The sequence below is a fragment of the Trachypithecus francoisi genome, unplaced genomic scaffold, assembly GCF_009764315.1.
Source record: "Trachypithecus francoisi isolate TF-2019V2 unplaced genomic scaffold, Tfra_2.0 Lachesis_group5, whole genome shotgun sequence".
NCBI lineage: Eukaryota > Metazoa > Chordata > Mammalia > Primates > Cercopithecidae > Trachypithecus > Trachypithecus francoisi.
Window position 1 is genome coordinate 79,043,751 of NW_022681470.1, and position 19,392 is coordinate 79,063,142.

Sequence of the window (19,392 nt, forward strand, 5' to 3'; positions counted from 1 at the left end):
GAAATTGACATATATAAGGAATAAGAACTAATGAGTAAATACTTGTGTTCTGTTCTTTTCTTTGTGCCTTTTTCTCTACCTCTCTAACTTCTCTTCCTGACTTGGTAGACCATAATCCATTTGAAATACTGTTCAGTGGAGCCCCCAGTGGTTTAGTAGATCTGTGAAATTCGATATTATTTTCTTACAAAACTTCTCCTCTGGGGATAGTAACCTTAGTCAGTCTCCTAGTTTTGGCTTTGTTGAGCGAAGTGAACTATCGTGGATTAAAGATGGCCACAAGTTCTTTGCTGCTCTATGCATTGAGAAGTGAAGTCTAATTACCCAGCCCTTGGATCTGGGCTTGCATTACTGATTCATTTAATATATAGAATTTGGCAGAAGTGATCCAGAACTTCAGAACTTAAGTGATTCAGAAGACTTACAACTCTCATCCATGCCTTTTGGAATATGTGTTCTTGGAAACTAGCTGCCATGTTTTCAGGAAGCCCAAACATACCTATGGAGAGGTCCATGTGGAGAGGATCCAAGGTATCCAGTAGATAACCCTGGATGAGTTCCAAGTCAACTATAAGAAGCACTTGCCAGTCATTTGAGCAAGCTATCTTGGAAGTAGGTTCTCCAGCCCCAGTCAAGCCTTCCCAGATGACATTTCTTATCTGCATGAGTTTATCAGAGATGAACTGTCCCTATTGAACCTGCCTAAAACAGATTAGTGAACAAAACAATTATTGTTTTAAGTCCCTAAGTTGTGCAGTAGTGTATTATGCAGCAATAAGCAATGTGCCAAAATAGTAAACAAAAGGAATACTGAATTCTTAAAGGAGTATGAAGATTAATTAGAGCCACCAACAGGAACTGAAACAAAATGCGAGGATGGTGATTCCTACTAAATTTCCCATTTATTTTGCTGATTTGTCCCATGCAGAACACAGATGAATTTTGAAGAATGACAGTGAATTTTTAATATCTCAATCAGATGTTGGCTCTAATTGAAGCTGTTGTTCCAAATGTAGTTTCATTGATAGAACAAATCAATAGGGCTCCTGGCACCTGGTCAGGAGCCATTGCGCTGGTAAATGCTTATTTCTCTATACCTGTTAATAAAGTCCAGAAATTAGCAAATTCTAGCTCATGGGCCAAATTTTGACTACTGGATTTTTATAAATAAAGTTTTATTAGAACACAGTTACATTCATCTATTTACATATTAGGTATGGCTGCTCTTGTGCTACAACAGCAGATTTCAGTAATTATGGCAGAGACCATCTGTCCTCCAAATTCTAAAATATTTATTTTCTAGCTTTTTACAGAAAATGTTTGCTAACCTCTGGTAAATACCATCTGAAGCAATTTGCTTCCAGCCAACAGGGTTAGTGATGTGCCTCCACTGTCCTACTTCAAGGCTCTTTCAACTTTGCAGCCCTGTGTTATAATCTAGTCCACAGGGACTTTAATTGTCTACCCATTCCATCAGATAACATGCAGGCACATTATATTAATGATATTATATCATGATTACTGTACCTGGTAAATAGGATGAAGTAACTAGTTCTAGATATGATGTTAAGATACTTGCATACCAGAGAGTGATAAATTCCACAAAATTCAGTTTATATCCAACTGAATGTTATTGAAATTTGTGGTGATCTACTTGTTTCGAGCATACCAAGATATTCCTTTCATGAACATGATGACAAGTTGCTATATCTGACCTCTCCTGCTACTAAGAAAGAGGGATAATGTCTAATGGGCCTTTGTGGATTTTGAAGAGAATATATATTTCATTGGGCATGCTACTATAATCCATTTACCAAGTAAGATGTAAGACCATTAGTTCTGTGTGGGGTCCAGAACAAGAAAAGCCTCTACAGTAGTTCAAGGCTGCCATGCAAACTGCTCTTACATCTACATCCAGTAGATTCTATGGTGCTAAAAATATCTCTGTGAGGCAGGAATCCTGAATGAAGTCATTAATCTGATAGATGAATCATAGAGCAGACATTTAGAACTCTGGAGTAAAACTATAACAACTTCTTCAGAAAAATTCTTCTTTTAATTCAGAAATTCCTCTTTTCTCTTCAAAATTCTTCTTTAGAATACCAGTTTGAAACTGGAAGTTTGATCATGGGCCATCAAATTATAATGCAACCTGAACTGCCCATAATGAACTAAGAGTTGTTGATCCATCAAGCCTCTGAGTTGTGCATGAATGATAGCATTCAGTGATCAAATGGAAGTAGGATATATGAGATCAAGCACAAGTACATTGAATAAGCAAGTGACCCAGTTACTCATGGTGTCTATTTGTGCAACAACGGCTTCAGAATCTTACACCCATGGCCTCATGGGAAGCACTCAGTGACCAGTGGACTGAAAAATATTTGGCCTTGTTTACAGAAATTTTTGCATGATATTCTGGTATCATCCAAAACCAAATGACTACATCATTGTGGCCTTATACTAGTGGTGTGGGGAAGAAAAATTTTCCCAGTAAGAACTTCCAACAGTGTACCTAATTGTTCATTTTGCCTCAATGGAAAGACAGCCGGAGGTATAAATCTACATTGCTTCATGGGCAGTAGCTAACAGTTTAGATGGATAATAAGGGACTTAGAAGAAACATGACTGGAAAATTAGTGACAGGAAAATCTGGGGAAGAGGTAAATGGATAGACCTTCCTAAATGGGCCCATATGAATGCTCATCAAAGCTCAACCTCAGCTTATAAGAATTTTAATAATGGACAAGAGGACACATTCTGCAGACCTCTATCAGATTTTTCTTTCCAGTTTCTTCTGTTCTTGACCAATGAGCTCATGAACAAAATAGCCATGATGGTAGACATGGAGGGTATGCATGAATTCGGCACATGAACTTCTACTCACAAGGCATGAAATGGCAGTATTTTGTTCTTGCTCCATAGAAACTTACTCTTCATAGGGATTTGTCTTCCCTACCTGTAATACCTTTGCCAAAATCAGTATCTGTGGACTTAAAGAATTCTTATGTCTTATTTCCCTTCATGTTATTCCACGACGCTTTGCTTTTGACCAAGCAACTTACTTTATAGCAAATGAAGAATAACAGACTCATGCTTATGGAATTCATTAGTCTTAACTTGTTATCCATCACTCTAAAGCAATAGATAGGTGGAATTCTTCTTGTAACTACTTACTGTGCTAGATGGATGGAAACACTTTGCAGGGCTAGGATAATGTCCTGAAAGATGCAGTAAATTCTCTAAATGATCGATCAAGGCATGTTGCTGTTTCTCTCTTATCCAGATTTCATAGATCCAGGAATCAAGGGAGAAAAATGGAAAGGAGTCCTCTAACTGTTACCCATAGTGATCCACAGCAAAATTTATTCTTTCTATTCTCAACTTTAGACTCTGCTGGTCTAGAAGCTCTGGTCCCCAAGGGAGAGATGCTTCTACTAGGATATACAGCAATGATTCCATTAAGATGGAAGTTGATACTCCCTGCTGCCGACTTTGGGCTCCTCACGCTAAAGAATCAACAAACAAAATAGGTTATTGGTGTATTGGCTGGGATGACTGGGGAAATTGGATTACTACTAGACTATAGAAGTAAAAAAAGTGTGCCTGGAATTCAAAATCATATCTTATACTCTCAAGTCTTGTAATTACTTTTGTTGCTGTAACGAACACAGTAAGTGGAAAATAACCCAATGCAGGCTCAATTGCAAAAGCTTGGATCCCTCAAAAATGAAAATTGACATCACCCCAGGCAAGAAACCATGACTAGGTGATGTGCTTGCTGAGAACACAAGTATATGGAATGGGTAGTGAAAGAAGGACGTTATAAATACCAGCTATGACCACAAGATCAGTTATAGAAATTAGGATGATAAGAATTATGAATACTTATTTTTTGATATAAATATATTTGGTTGTATATTAACCAATTCTTTTTTCTCCCCCATCTACCATCTAATATAAAATGGGGTCATAATGGTCTTTGTATTAGTTCCCTAGGGCTGCTATAACAGGGTACCACAAATTGGGTGGCTTAAAACAACAGAATTTTAATTGACTGCAGTCTGTATGCGAAAAGTCCTAAATCAAGGTGACAGTGGGGTCACTTCCTTTTTAGAGGCTCTGAGGGATAATCTGCCCAATCAGTCTCTTGTAGGCTCTGACGGTTGCTGGTAATCTTTGGTGTTCCTTTGTCCAATCTCTGCCTCCATTGTTACATGACATTCTTTGTGTCTGTATTCAAATTCCCCTCCTCTTATAAGCACATCAGTCACTGAATTAGAGTCCACCTTAATCCAGTATGACCTCTTCTTGATTATATCTGCAAAGACCCTATTTCCAAATAAGATCATCTTTACAAGGTCCAGGGGTTAGTACTTCAACATGGCTTTTTGACAGACACAATTCAACCCATAATATCCTTGTATCTCAGTATATTTATATGACATGACATCGAAGGGAAAGTGGATCACGGCTAAAAAAGGACTGAATATCATTCCAAAATGGACAAAGCAACCTATGAGGCTATGTATCCTTTTTTTTTTTTTTTTTTTTTTTGTGGCATCGTCTCACTCTATAGCCCAGGCTGGTACCATGGTGCCATCTCAGCTCACTGCAACCTCTGCCTCCTGGGTTCAAGAGTAGCTGGGATTACAGGCATGTAACACTATGCCTGGCTAATTTTTGTACTTTTGGTAGAGACAGGTTTCACCATGTTGGCCAGGCTGGTCTCGAACTCCTGACCTCAAGTCATCCACCCACCTCAGCTTCCTAAAGTGTTGGGATTACTGGTGTGAGCCACCGTGCCCGGTCGTCTTTTAAGTGTGTTTTCATCTGTAGAACTGAGAGTTGCATCATACTAGATAGAAGCATCATTTTGCTAATGTCTTCATTTGGAAGTTATATTTAGTTAAGAGAAGTGGACACGGATGCCAAGTTGGCAAGGGATGGATTTTGGTAGCATTCTACAGTATCAACTTAGCTAAATCAGGAGCTATATTTTCCAGAATTTCCTCTCCTGATTCACACTGAGTTAAGGTTAGCCTTAAAGGAAATTTGCATGAGGTTGGAAAAGCAGAACTGAAGCAGCAAGCATTTGAAGGGAGCACCAAACTCTATGATGGCAAAGCACACATTTTCCCTGATGTGGTGACTCACCTGGACTTAGCACAGCAGCCGTAGTTGACGCTCCCAAAGCTCTGTCTTCAGCTTTGCCAAGTCCTATGCTAGGAACATGTTCAGCTCCATGGCAGAGGGCACTAGATCCCTCCGGAAGTCACCCCCATTGAGGTTGGTAAAAGGCTGATGTGGGTTCCAGTTTTTCCTCCTAATTCCAATTCGTTGTGCTCCTCTACTTCATGCCCAGCTTTTGTTACTGATGGCTGTGCTGACCCGGAGAGTTCAGATCATTATCAGACAGATGCAACAGACTCCCATTGACTTATTCAACAGATCTCACACTTGCCTGATGTCTAATCCCTGGAATAAACCCCTCATTCTATGTCACTGTTTCTGCTTCTTATTAAACCCTGATACATGTACTTCTATCAACACTGACAAGGGTTGTCATGAAGGAAGAAATCAGAAACCACAGAAAGCACTGGTGTTCATATTCCACCACCTCAAGAAGGTGGGAAGTCTTCTACAGATAGGTGTGATTTGGGGCACTTCTGAATTATGACCCATCCTTCTGGGTGCCAGTGCTAAATAGTCATTTTCTACCACCCTTCATCTGACCTCCATCCATATGCCACAACTGTCTCCAATCAGAGCTTGAAACCAAACAGCAACCTATATTTCCTGAGATTGCATGTTTCATGTTTGGGGGAAAAAGCATAAGATAAAATGTGTTGTGGCCTATTTACAAGAGCCTGTCCCCAAATAAGGTGAAGGCCATCATTGATTGGTCTCTATTTAACTTGGCTCATTGGACTTCTTACCATCAGAATATCTAGCTGAGCAATTTATTAGCATTCTCTCTTAGTCAGCTTCTGGAGTGTCATTCCGGTCCTAGTTCTTTACTCTGACACAGGTTTTTTTCTTTTCATTTTAGCCTCCCATTTTCTCCTGTTTCTCATATTACAAAAGGCCATCTTTCCCCTTTACTGCCAGCATGTGATTGTGGGGTTGTGCACGTTTCTTCTTGCATATTTCCCCTTGTACATGTTTTTTGTCAGCTTCCTTGCCCTACCTCCCATGATGCCTTTCCTTATCCAGAAGAAACTGGCACAAACTCTTTCAAGAAATGAAAACTCCCTATCCTGGTTCACATGCATTGATTAGGAAAGTATTAACTATTGAAATAAATGTAATATATAAAGCTGAAGCTGCTGTTTTGTTCAATCTAAGATAACAATGCTTGCTATATTTTTTAAAATTAATTGCAGATTCATTCTACTAAGTAATTAGATTCATTTAGTATAAAATAACCCTTGCTGGATTCTGAGAATGGTTCATGCGTTGGTCAGGGACTCGGCTTTCTTGGGGAGACATAATTATTTCCTAGGGCAGCCCGATACCTCCCACACAGCTAGTGAGGCCCAGCAACCTGTGGAGTCTGGTTTCTAGAGCTATGGCTTGGTTAATCTGTATTATTTTCATGAAGTGGTTAACATTCCTTATGAAGAAATGGAGGCTAAGTTACTCACAGCAGATTAGTAGAAAAGTCCTGAGTCCCTCTCAGAATCCTTGGTATTCTGGTTGGCAGGATTACTGTTTGCCCCAGGATAGGCTTTTCTCTCAAAATCATAAATTTCCAAAAACATAAATCATTTCAATGTGGATAAAGATGAGAAATTGTACTGATTTTTCTGTTTTGTTAGAAAGAAAAAAGAGAGAGGGAAAGTGGGAAAGTGGGAAAGAGAAGGGAAGGGATAGGGAAGGGAAGAGGGAGGGAAGAAAAGAGGGAGGGAGGAAGGAGAACAAAGAAAAAGCAGAAGGAAAGAAGGAAGGGAGAGAGGGAGGCAATATACCTTACATGCTATCAGAAATTTAATATTTAGACTTAAAATAACAAAAAAAGTCTGATAAATTACCATGTACTTTAAATCACTAATTATATATCAACCTGACTCCTTAAACCAAGGAAGTTGTTAGCCTGAAGAGTAGAAAGCACAGAGATTTACTTTTCACCTGATTAATACTTTGTATTAAAATAATCCAAAACAGCTGTTAATTCCTGTTAAATTCAGTCTCCACTTTTCTATAAAAGAAAAATTTAAATTATTTTTGGTAGAAAAGCTATTTTTTTAATGTCAAAAATATTTCCTTATAACATTTTCAAGCCAACATACACAAAATTATTTATGTCAAATATTGTCACATAGAATCCAACATGCCAGATTCTTCAACTCTTTTATTCACCCCAGGCAAATTTCAGTTTGCCATAAATCTTCCTTATGGCCAAGTCCCACTAGACTTTTAATTTAATTAAACATTGAAAATATTTGCATTGTGTTTTTCCCATACTCCCAACCCTCCAACAATGAATTGGGAACCCAGCTATGCATTGACCCAGAGTTATAAGGAAGCTGTACATAGGTATGGAGCTGAGTTTCAGTTTGCTGGGAAGAGTAGGCAATAGAAATTTGCTGCAATGCATTCCATGGTTAATGTCACCAAAGATGTCAAGTGAGCAAGTGACAATGGGGCGGTTATAGGGGGAGGGGGAGAGGAACAGCAAGATCCCTAAGTGGAAGATTGTCCTAAGTTTTTATCAAATACCCACTAGGGAGATCACTGAATTCTCACCAATCAATCTGGCAGTGATTTGGTCACCAAGGCGCAAAGGCAGATGGGATCCCCTTAAGTTCACTTTATGCAAGGCTTCCCCAGTGCAAAAGGAATTATATTTGCAGGAGAGGATGACAGCATTGTGAGAATAGAAGGGATAGTGACTGGGCAGATCAATACTGGAGCTGTTTCACTTCCTTGCTAATTCTGTTTCACAGTAAGAAAACTGGATATGTTTCCTTCCTCATCTCTCTTTTCCTATATAAAAATCTGTGTTTTATTTCAACTTTGTTATATATGCAAATTACCAGAGCTAAGAAAGGCTTGAACCTGAGTTAAGGTAAAAGAGGGGGGAAAAAAGACACATCCCAAACCAATTTCAATTATGTAATGAAAATAAATTTTTACACAATCAACAGAAACACACCAAGATTTTTTTTGCGAAAAAAATTTTTAAATAAATTTTTCTTTTTTTCTTACATTCTGATATACATATGTAACAAGGTTTATGGCACTGTAACCAGAATCAAATCAGAAAAAAAAAAAAAAAAAAAGGTAAAAGATGGGAAGGAAAGTAATTGATATATTGTTGAATTCCTTTCTATCTCCAAGCTGGCAAATTTGCACTATTTGTCTACCATTCAGCTGCCAGCTCTAACTTGTTTGCACACTTAAAACATCATATTATTGCACAAGAAGCCAGTGAAGGCATATGGTATAATGGTCAGTTCCTCACTATTTCAAAAAATATCTCTTAAACCCAGAGAAGGAAAAAAAAAAAAAAAATCCAGAGCATGAAACACACAAAATCAAAGGTATCCTTTGTCTCTTTAAAGAATGCCTGAAGGATTCTTAGACCACTTAAGCTGCCCTGATCTTCTCTTTGCACCAGTGAGCACAACAGGGCTTGGTTTGGTTGGGTTTTTGTTTTCTATGTGGACAGCCCAGGTGGGTCCCAGGCCTTGGTGATTCAATGTCTTTTCTATTTACTTTTGGTTCTTTTTAATTGGTTTAAAGTGTGTAGCATCTTCGGTCTATGAACCTGCACAGACTATTTAGTCATAAACTCTACAAATAGCTTAAAAGGATAAGGGGGACAAACAAGTTGTATTATATTTTTATTGTTGGCTTTAAAAAATTACTTCTTTAACCTCCTTAATTTGTCAGTTTGTGGGAGGTGAATCTCAATGGCATCAAAAGTTATAGTCTTCTCACACTTGTTAAAAATAAAGTGTTTAAACAAGTTTGTTTCCATTCACAAACTTTACTCCCAACTAAGAAAAAAGAAGAAGAAGAAAAAAAAAAAAAACAGAATCCATCCTCCTTCCTCATTGTCTCCTAATGGAGAGCAGCAATCCTTTCCATCCAGACCATTGTCACACAACCGTCTCCACGCCCATCAGCTTTGGTGTAAGGATTCTCGGTGTCACACCGTTGTTTAGGTCTTCCTCGAATTCTAGCAACTGCCCCATGAAGTTAAGGTTTGGGGAGATAATTGGTCGTTTGCCTTTGACAAATTTATAAGCATCAGTCATGGTCATCCGAGTGTGCTTCATCAAGTAAGCAATGACGATGGTGGCAGAGCGGGACACCCCAGCCTGGCAGTGGATGAGAAGCCCCTTCCCACACTGGTGAGCTTCCTCTGAAAAAAGGGAGAAAGACAAGAGATGAAGGGCAGACGGAAGGGAGAGGCACAGAGAGAGAAACTTTTATCTAAATTTTGCAATGCCTTATTTTGTAGAGAAATAATGAATTAAAACTGTTTTAAAGCCAAGTATAATCTACTAGTTCATTATATATATTTATGTCACAACTTCCAGAACTGGCTAAAGTTGATAGTAGCATGAACAAGAAGCTATACATCTACATTTAAAGAGAGGGAACAGTTTGCTTCACAGGTGACAGTGGCCTGAAGCCAGACCTATAACACAGTTAACTTTCACGCTGAACAAGCTACTGATTAAGTCAACTCTAACAGTCATTGAACCTCTGTCTTAAATGTCTTGTTCTCTTATTTTCTGGAATTATACTACTGAAAAAAAAAAAAAAGAATGAAGGAAAAGGAGAGAGGGAGGGGCAAAATTATACCAACACATGAAAATATACACTTACACACACACATATATATATGTAATTGTATGTGTGTATGTATGTATGTGTGTGTATATATATGTTATACATATATATAACAGTTCCTTTTTGGATTAAGGATGTTAATTCCAATTTTCGGTTGTGTGACTTAACAAACCTAAAGCTAGTAACAACAACTCTCTCACTTGTAATAGAGAAAAAACACTTTCTTTATTCTATAGAATTGCTTTGTACAGGAACGGGCATTAAATGGATAAGAGTTTTAGTCTTACTAAACCCTGATTAAGGTTAAAGGAATAAAGCTAAACTAGAAACATGCTATGTTCAGCTTCTCCCCAGAAAATCCACTTGTTGCAAAGTTAACTAAAGGCCAGTAGTATACAGGCCCAGGGTGTCACCTCTCAAGCGTTCAACCCCATTTGCATCCACGTATGACATTCCAATGTGGCAATAATGAAGAAGATGAAGGAATCCCAGCAATGGCTCAAAATCCAGAGCAATTGAAAGAGGAAGACTTGCTAAGTTTTCGGATATATTAAAAGCTCAGGACAATAGCGTGTGGGCACTGCCTGAACAGATTCTTAATGACATTTCTAGACTCTAACGCATCCCTAAGCAAGCTTCCTTGAAGGAACACCAATTAGATAAACAGGTAGGGAAGGAGAAGGAGTAGAGAGAATAGCGATTTCACCTAAACTACATCTACTGGCTAGCCACCAGTAGACCAAGGAAAAAAAAAACCTGACGTAAATTTTCATCTTAAAAGTTTACAGATGAGGTTTACTTCTCATAGTCAACAGTATTTCAAGAAAAGTAAGCATCTCTCTTTTTCAATCTTTTCCCTTCAGCACACAGTATTTAGCTCCAAGTCAAGACCAGAAAGCATGGTGGTGAGAGAATGAGCTTCCAAGTGCCTGGCTGGACCACCGGTTCCACTACACACACTTGATTCAGGAATAAATAAACTGGCATAAACACTAAACTTAGATGCTGCTTAATTTATATTAGACTCTCAGTGAAAGCTATTGTGTTTATAAAAAAAAAAATAGCTGCTGTGTTTTTCCTAATGCAAGACTGTAAGATTTCAGTTTATCCGATAATATAACGATGAAAATAAAATTGTGCCTATGCAGGTTGTGATTTGGAGTTGTTCTTCAGGCTGAATGCTATTTGTTATTGGTCTTGTTTTCCTTTAAAAAAAAAAAAAAAAAAAAAAGGCAGGTAAGCCTGAGTAATCTATAAGGAATGTGAGAGCTTTGGTTGAAATCCTCTTAGAACAAGTATATCTTACCCTAGTCATTGAATAGAATACAATTTCCTAACTTCCTCCAACTGGAATTAAGTCAGATGGAATCTCAGTCATAACATCATGTATCAACCAGAAGTTCCTCATCTGCTTGTTGAGAAATTTTTCTTCCTCAGAGTTCCAGGTTTGGCTCAGATTTTATTAATAAAGAATCTGCAGTATCTCTGCATCCTCAGTGTTGCCAGTTGGGAATTACTTAATAGGGCATCATAAACACCACCTTAGTGTGTTGTGAAAAGGCCTTAGGCTTGGGTCAAAAACCCTGGATTCTGGCCCCTTCTTGGACACTAGAATTCTTATGACCTTGGAGAAGTCACTTTCCTTCTCTAAGTTCAGCGATCACCCTGAATTTCCTTTCAGACTCAATATTCCATGGTCCTGTGCTGACGGCATAATTAGCAAGGAAAACAGCTTGGCAAAATGGCCGCAGGTGTCAACACTACAGCAAATCCACCAGACCCCAGTGGCTGTTAAACCTAAGGCTGTTTTTTTCCTCTGGCAAAGGAACACTCCGCTCCACTTAACGGTATTCTTCCTGGAATAACAACCTGCTGTAATATTTAGGAAAAGTACTAGACCACCCCTTTATGGTGATAAAAGTTGAAGTTACTTAAATGATATTTTGAGTCTTCTAGCAGTTTGGGGCTATAGAAGTTGCAAAAATTAGGATTAGGATTAAGCTGATAGTTGCTTCCTTATGGGGATTAAAGCCTGCTGTTGCTAAAACTTCCTCCTTGGGAACTACTGTCTACACAACCTGATCTTTCCTACTTCAATGAGTTTGGGGCAGACTGTCAAAGGAAAGCTAGTACCATCTCCTCTTACGCTGGATGAATAAGGATTAGTAGGGTGACCGGAAGGCATGGGTGTGTTTGGAAGGGGTGTCATGTTCACTAGATGTTGCTTCCAAGGTGCTGAAGGGCGCTAGTAGATCCAGCAGCAGTAGCACCAGCTCTGACCTCCAATTTCTTACTTTCCATCCATTTTTCTGGTTATAGAGCACATAAATGCTATCTCCTACCACTATTTCACTGAGAACTTGAGGGATGAGGATTTCTAGTTGAATGGATCCCAACAAATTCAATTACTGCCCTTTTATATCCATCCTGATGGCTTGGATACACTCGACAGGCTACGACTTAGGAGAATGCTTAGGCTGTTTCAGTTAGCAGAGCCCTTCGAAACTCCAGGGCAGCTTTTTTTTTTGCAACACAGGAATAAACCTTGAACTTGATATCAAAGCAAGAGCCAGAGGGAAAAGGAAGGCAGAGGATGAAAATTCCCTATGGGAGACAGTTACCAATGAACTCAAAAGCCTCTTCAAAGTACTGCCGCAGGTTCTGCTTGTTGCTGTCAGTGGCTGGCAGCCGCTTGTAGTTGAACAGGCCTTTCTCATAGTGGTAGAGGGGAAGATGAGTGGTGACATTGATGACGTAGCCGATGTTCAGCCGCTGCATGGTGTCCAGGTCCTGAGCATCCTGCTCATTGCCAAGGAACAGGAAGGGCAAGATGGGGGTGAGCTCAGCGTTCTCGATGTCAGGGGTGGTGGGGATAGGCTGAGGTAGCAAGCTCGAGGCCGCGGATGCGCCGCCCCCCACCTCCCGGCACTCTTGGAGCTGGAGGGAGTTGTCACAGAGGTTTTCATGGTTCTGCTTAAAACTACTAAGTCCACCTGGAACACAAACACAGAAGGTGAGAGTGACTGAGATTTCAGAGCTGGCAGAAAATGCCATCTCCCCATTAGAATGAGTTTGCATTGTAGCTCAAGCATATTTTAAATACATACATAAATACGTATTTAAACAAAATAAAAATAAAAATAAAACAAAAAATAAAAGTCCATTTAGAGACCCAAGACAAGCTTTGGGGAGTATCACTGCATGAAGCACTTTGGAAATGTGCTCTTTCTACAAATGAGGGCATGTTCCCCTAGAAAGAGTTCCACGCAGCATCAGGCAATTTCCTCAGCTGCAAATGTGACCTGCCTCAAAGAGCCATATGCTCAGTGGCCTACATAGAACCCTACGCTTTGGGAGCCAAGAAAGGCACAGATGACCTCCTCGGGTGGAATCTCAGCACCACAGGAGCACGTCTTGCACCCTTCATAGCTCACCTCACCCAGAGGGCCAAGTTTGCTCCCAATACAGTAGAGTGGTTACAAGCAGGAACGTTGGAAGAGACAGGTTACCTTGATTATACTCTGGGTACCATCATTTCCTGACACTATGACTTAAGTTCATTTACCTCTGTGCTTCAGTTCCACCATCTGTAAGCTGAGGGTGATGGCGTCTCCCTTTGAGTGCAACTGTGAGCCTCAGATAAATGAGTATGTGTAAAATACTTAACACATTTCCTGGCACACAGCAGAGCTCAGCAAGTAGGCACTATTTTAATTTATATTATTTATATGATTGCCCACAGGTGAAACCAGCAGAGAAGTACTTGGAAAGACAAGCCAGGGTGGGGTGGGATGGATTGCTCTTATAATCTTTTTTCATATTCTCCATGTAGGTCCCTGACATTTGTCAACCCTGACTTTCAGTAGAACAGAATGTGAGAGCAGTGCAGTTGCTTACTCCTCAACTTTCCAAGGCTTGTGGGCACATAAACCCATCAAGAAACCTCTTGTGGATGTGTGAATGCATACTTTTGAGCTTACGGCTCTGCTCTGCCTCCCAAGAGTTACGGGTCTAGCATAAAAAGCTTATAAACTGTGCTTGTTTCTCCATTTTTAAAATGCAAACCTTCCCCTGAACAAGTGCAATCTCATTTTGGGAATGGATCTTAGGGAAGTCATCTAACCAAAGATAGTTAGCTAGATACATGGAGATGGTCACTACAATATTATCTGTTTTACATATATTTTAAAAAGGCCACGTAAAACACAAAAACAAATTAAAAGAAAGAAAAAGTTATTACATTCATTCCATGGAGTATTATGTGGCCTTTAAAAGAGTAGCTGCAAAAAGGATGTGAAAATAAATAAAATATTTTGGTTTAATATTACATTTTTAAAAAGCTAAGTAAAAAACATTCAACAAAAGCTGAAGGACTGTACAAAAAATGAACAATTGTTTAAGTTAGAGAATTTATGCATCACAGTTTATTGTTTAAATTTTCTGCTAATATTTTTATACACAATGATGTGCACAGATAAACCAAAGGATTATTACAAAGCTCAAAATACCTAATATACATGTAAGTGCTATAAAATCTGGATTGACATTATTAGTGCCAACTGAGCTCTAATTCTAATCAAACAGAACTAGACACACTCTGGTTTTCCCTTTGAAAAGAGGGGGAAGTGGAAAACTATTAGCTGAAAGCCACCAGAACACAACATCTACCCTCAAAGACAGATGGCTTGTGGCTGTCTTGATAGTTCCAGGAGATAAGGCAGAAAACCCAAAGCATGAACAAGAGACGGTTATGTTGCAATAAGGACAGGAAGTCTATCTGTCCACTAGTCTCTGAGCCTAGCATATGTTCTTCTCCATTTCAAGTCTCATCTTTGACAAACCACAGCGGGAAACTCCAGACTATAACCTAGACCGAGTCTCACGACTTTTCATCACCAATGGAGCCGGAGCTGGCTGTGTAAAAGAGAGAAATCATATTCTCCTTAAGGTATGGTTATGATCCAAAGAAAGCTCAAAGGGCAATACTATGTTCACTTTACTCATCGAAAGTAAAAAGTCAAAACCTACCTCAGCTAATTGAAAAGAAAAACAAGAGCTGTATACAAATTTCAGCTGATTTCTAGAATTAACCTCTGCCCTTACATAAGATAGTTTATTCTGCTAGGCAATTATAATAATAAACTTTGAACCTGAAGAGATAATTCTGAAGTAGAAACAAAGAAAATATTGAAAATAACTTCACCAGTGAAGACTTAAAAAATATATAAGATAAAAACTACCCATTGTCATCATCACAGCCTCCACAAAAGGGATTCTGAAGAGTTAAAATCTGCTCAGCTTTGCCTCCACAGAAACCCAAATTCCACACAGATTCTGTGATGGGAACCTAATTCACTTTTTTCTTCAAAGAAGGCAGTTGTTACATTTTTCCATATAAGATGAGAGGAAAGAACAACAAAACAAATTCAAAAGAAGTCTCTAAAAGCAGGGGAAAAACCTCTCTGTTGTTATTTAGGGTACTCAAGCTGTAATTTTTCTTAAAAGCAGCTAGTTTAAAAAAAAAAAAAAAAAACACCAACACATGCTAGAAAACCCCACACACAGAAAAAAGCAGCGTCCAGCTTTTTAAAATTCTGCCTCTACACCTCCTTTCTCAATGACATCAGCTGGAGGCTCCCCACCTGCCCAGTTGCCATAGCAGTTACACAAAGACATACAATGACATCAGTTGGCATGATATCAGCTCTTTGAGTGCAAACAATACAAGAAGAACTACTTTGTTTAAGGCCTTTGGTGCAACTGTGTTCTGGGGAGCCAATGATGTAATGCTAACAGGTGGCATGGGCCTTCCATTTGCCTAATGGGGGGAAAAACCGGGGGGAGTGGGGGGAGGAGGGAATTTGAGACAGACATGCAGAATGCTCCAAATCACAGAGCATGCTTATGTGCAAAAGTATGTGTGTATTGTATGTTTAAGCCATGTAGGAACTCTGTTCATATACTATTTGGAGATGGGAGGGGTGGAGAGAAAAAGAAGATATTACAATTTAAACATATAAGGTAAACAAGGAAATTCTCCTTGAGGGGTCTGAAGAAATAGTCTCCTGTTCAACTGCCAGTATGCTAATCAACTCGGGCATCAGTTCTCCATAAGGCTTATGCACAGCTACGTATTGCAGTTAAAACTCTCTCTGTGGACGGTGCTTAAAGTAAAACAAACCAGTGGAAGCTCACAGTGGTGGCTTTTTCCAGAGAAGTCTGCAGGAAGGATTGTTTTCTTCTCTTGGGGAAGGGTTGAAATTGAAAGCTGGAGGGGAGGGGGAAGAGTACAGCTAATCTGGTTTTTCTTTTCCAGTTACTTTCCCCCGACCCTACCCCATCAAATATCACCAGAGGCCAAAGTGACTGATCACTTAATGAGGAACCTTGATGATGTTATATTTATTACTATTTAAGAATATTATAACATGATAATTAACAAACAAAGCAGAAGCAGTGTAGTATGGAGGTTAAGAGCAAAGGTCAGAGACAAACACACCTAGCTGCAGTTATGATTCTGCCTCCTAGCAGCTGTGAGATCCTGTGCAGGTCAGGTTCCCTCATTAAGCCTCAGTTTACCAATCTATTAAGTGGATGTAATGTCATCTACCCAACAGGGTCATAGTTCAGGAAGGCTATGTAAAGGTTTTGATACACAACCAGCTATTCGATAAAGAATGTCTTATTACCCCCAATATTATCACCTTTGTCATAAATTCCAACTGATCTATGCAAACGTCTAGTCCATGAGAGCCCTATGTGCGGTGCAGTCATTCAGCGCAGGGGTAGTGAGGCTGGACTTACTGGGTTTGAATCCCCAGCACAGCCAAACACTAGCTATGAGACCCTGGGCAGGTTTCTCACCTGTCTATTCCTCTGTTTCCCTGTACACAAAATAGGGATAATAACAGTACCTACCTCACTGTACTGTTGTAACGATTAAAGTGGTTAATACAGTACTTTAAAACGATGTCCAGCACATTGTAAGTGCTTTTTCTTTCCATCACTTTGGGAAACTACCATTTTAAAGTTCTAAAAAAAAAAAATCTGCTTGCTATAAAGACTCTATATAAGTAAGCTAATGTTCCTGAGTTTTTACTTTTAAAATTTGATTTAACAAAAAAGAATTTGGAACCAAGGTATCTGAGCAGTTGGAAAGTCTGCATAACATCCTTTTAACATAAAGAAAGCAGCAGCTCCCTATTTTTCCTAAACAAATATATCTGATTTTACTTTGTTGGTGCTAGCTTTCCTAATAAAGACTATGTCTTTGCATTTTTGGTTTTTCCACAGGATTGGATTTTGAAAATAAAACTGTTCTTCCCTCTTTCTTCCCTTCCTCTAATTTCTACCAAGGTGGCTAACTTCTCTATGTGCACAAGAGCCTGCAGTTATTAGTGCAAACATATTGTAGCCATGAGCAACAATGCTGGGGTGGGGTGAGGCAGGGCAGGGTGGGGGTGGGCAGCAAACATTTTCAAAGCTTATCTCAAAAGTAGGTTCTCTGCCAAAATGAGTATGGTCAGTACATTGATTCTAAATGGCAGCAACAAAGAATACCTAGCATCCCTAAAGAACTGTATGTGGAAATACTGCCTGTCAGTTTCTGCTAACACAGGGTCAGTTCAGTGACAGTCCTACTGAAGCAATGGATTCTAGTTTTAGTGGGAAACTTCTCTTTATAGATGCATTTCAGCTCCTGTTGCTGTTTTGGCTACTGCAGTCCTGGAAACAGAAGAGTCCTCTGTAATGTGATTCAGAAGCAATGCACGAGGTGGTGAGTTAAAGAAACCACATCCAAATGCAGAATCTATAAGCAAGAGATTTTTATATTCTAAAGGTGGACAGCACTTTTTGGTCTTACGCTAAGCTAGAAAGTGAGTTGTTTCCAGAAATTTAAGGAACACTCTCACTGAAGGTCAGCAAACAGAAGTAATGTCCAAAGACCAGGGCGAGGGGTGTAGGCTAAAATTGGACTCTTCCACAGTTTGCTATAAGCATATTGATCACCTCTCTCTGTTGCCTAGTTTTTCTTACTGAGTAACTAGTCTTTTAAAGTGAAACAGTACCTTGATGATAGTGGTTAAGATCATAGACTGGAGCCAGACTGCTTGAGTTAAAAATTCTGACTCCTATCACTTACCTTGTAACCTTGAGCAAGTTATTGATGTCTCTGCATTTCAGTTTACATATCTGTAACTTGTATGTAATAATATCTATCTCACAGAGTTCTCAATATGGATACAATGCTACATGAGAGTTAGGTGTTTTATTGTAAGTGGGAGAGACATTGGTGTACGTTGGATGCTATTTTGTTTATACCAAGAACAGATGGATGCTATGATATAGTCCATGGAAACAGTAGAACATCAGAGCCACTCAAGATTCTATAAGCACAAGAATCTTGTGGAAGAACAAAGCCTGGATGAACTGGAGCTGATGTCAGGCTGCCAAGGCTGAAATCTTCTTCAAAGACAGGGTCAGAGTCACTTCATAAGTTTCAGGGCAGAACATCACCTAATAGGAGAAACATGTGGTGGCAGGCGGGGGTGGGGGGCGGGCGGTACCAGCTCCATCCACAAAGATTATTTCTACTTCTTGTTTTCTGTGAAATGTTCTTTATACTCCATAGATGTGATTGGGTATTTTACAGTAGGAATTGGGTATTTTACAGTAGGGTATTTTCAAGTTCACTTGAAAATCATTGCTACTGTAAAATACCCAAGGCAGTGTTACTTAAATTTTCTTATGATCGTGTCCCCAGGGAACTTGTATTTCTTTCCCAAGAAGAGTGAAGGGAGGCCCTATCAAACAGAGGCAGAGAGAGTTGAATGGGAGTGTTGTCTCACTAGGTGTAAGGTATGAAACAAGAGATAAAGAAGTGTTTCTCTTACTCACGGGAAGAGAGAGACTTAGGAGGCTATGAGTCAGAAGTCTTCTTATGATCACGTCATTTGACTGCTTCCCTCAAACCAGTGTGGTCTGGCTTACATGTGAAATGCCTTATGTGTGAAAAGACATAAACAAGGAGGTATCACAAGCTTAAAATACACACACATATACATAAAACTTCAGATATATACATACAACATACTGGGATCTTGAATCCCATTGAGTATCCATCCACATTATTTGGCTTGCTGTATTATTAAGTCTTTTAGGAAGATACATCTAAAAATATTTTAGTCCCTCCATTCGGGGTTTTTTCCTGTGTGAAGGAAGCACAGTTATCTACAGATATATCTTAAAAGCCAGCTCTAGAAAAGACAGTGGATGATATACAAAGCAGCAAAAAAAAAAAAAAAGAGCTTTGCCTTAGATTTAGAATAGTGGGTCTACCAAATGCCAAGTGTGTGACTTTTTGAAAGCTATTGAAGTCTTCTGGTCTATCTTTCCCTAACTATAAAATAGGATACTACTACTTAGGTTTGTCATAATGATTCAATGATTTTGTGTGTACAATAGCCATCCTCGTATTTTAAGAAGGCATTCGAACCCTGCAGCTATTTGAATGATTATCAAATGGAGCAGAAAAGCTAACTAGCACTGGAGATAGTCAGATGCAGGAAGATGACCAGAGACTAC

At 39.2% G+C, this 19,392-nt stretch overlaps 1 protein-coding gene across 3 annotated transcripts in view; it reads right to left on the reverse strand.

Moving 5' to 3' along the window:
• Positions 1 to 8,103: 8,103 nt before the first annotated feature.
• DUSP10 (dual specificity phosphatase 10) overlaps positions 8,104 to 19,392 on the reverse strand; it is a 42,191-nt gene continuing 30,902 nt past the window's right edge. For 2 of the 3 annotated variants that reach the window (XM_033195810.1, XM_033195811.1), the window contains exons 3-4: positions 12,429 to 12,800; positions 8,104 to 9,373 (exon numbers count right to left, since the gene is read on the reverse strand). In XM_033195810.1, the coding sequence (XP_033051701.1) occupies positions 9,108 to 9,373; positions 12,429 to 12,800 (638 nt within the window). In that variant the 3' untranslated portion in view covers positions 8,104 to 9,107. The remainder of the gene's footprint in view (positions 9,374 to 12,428; positions 12,801 to 19,392) is intronic. The other variant, XM_033195809.1, reaches the window with a different exon arrangement.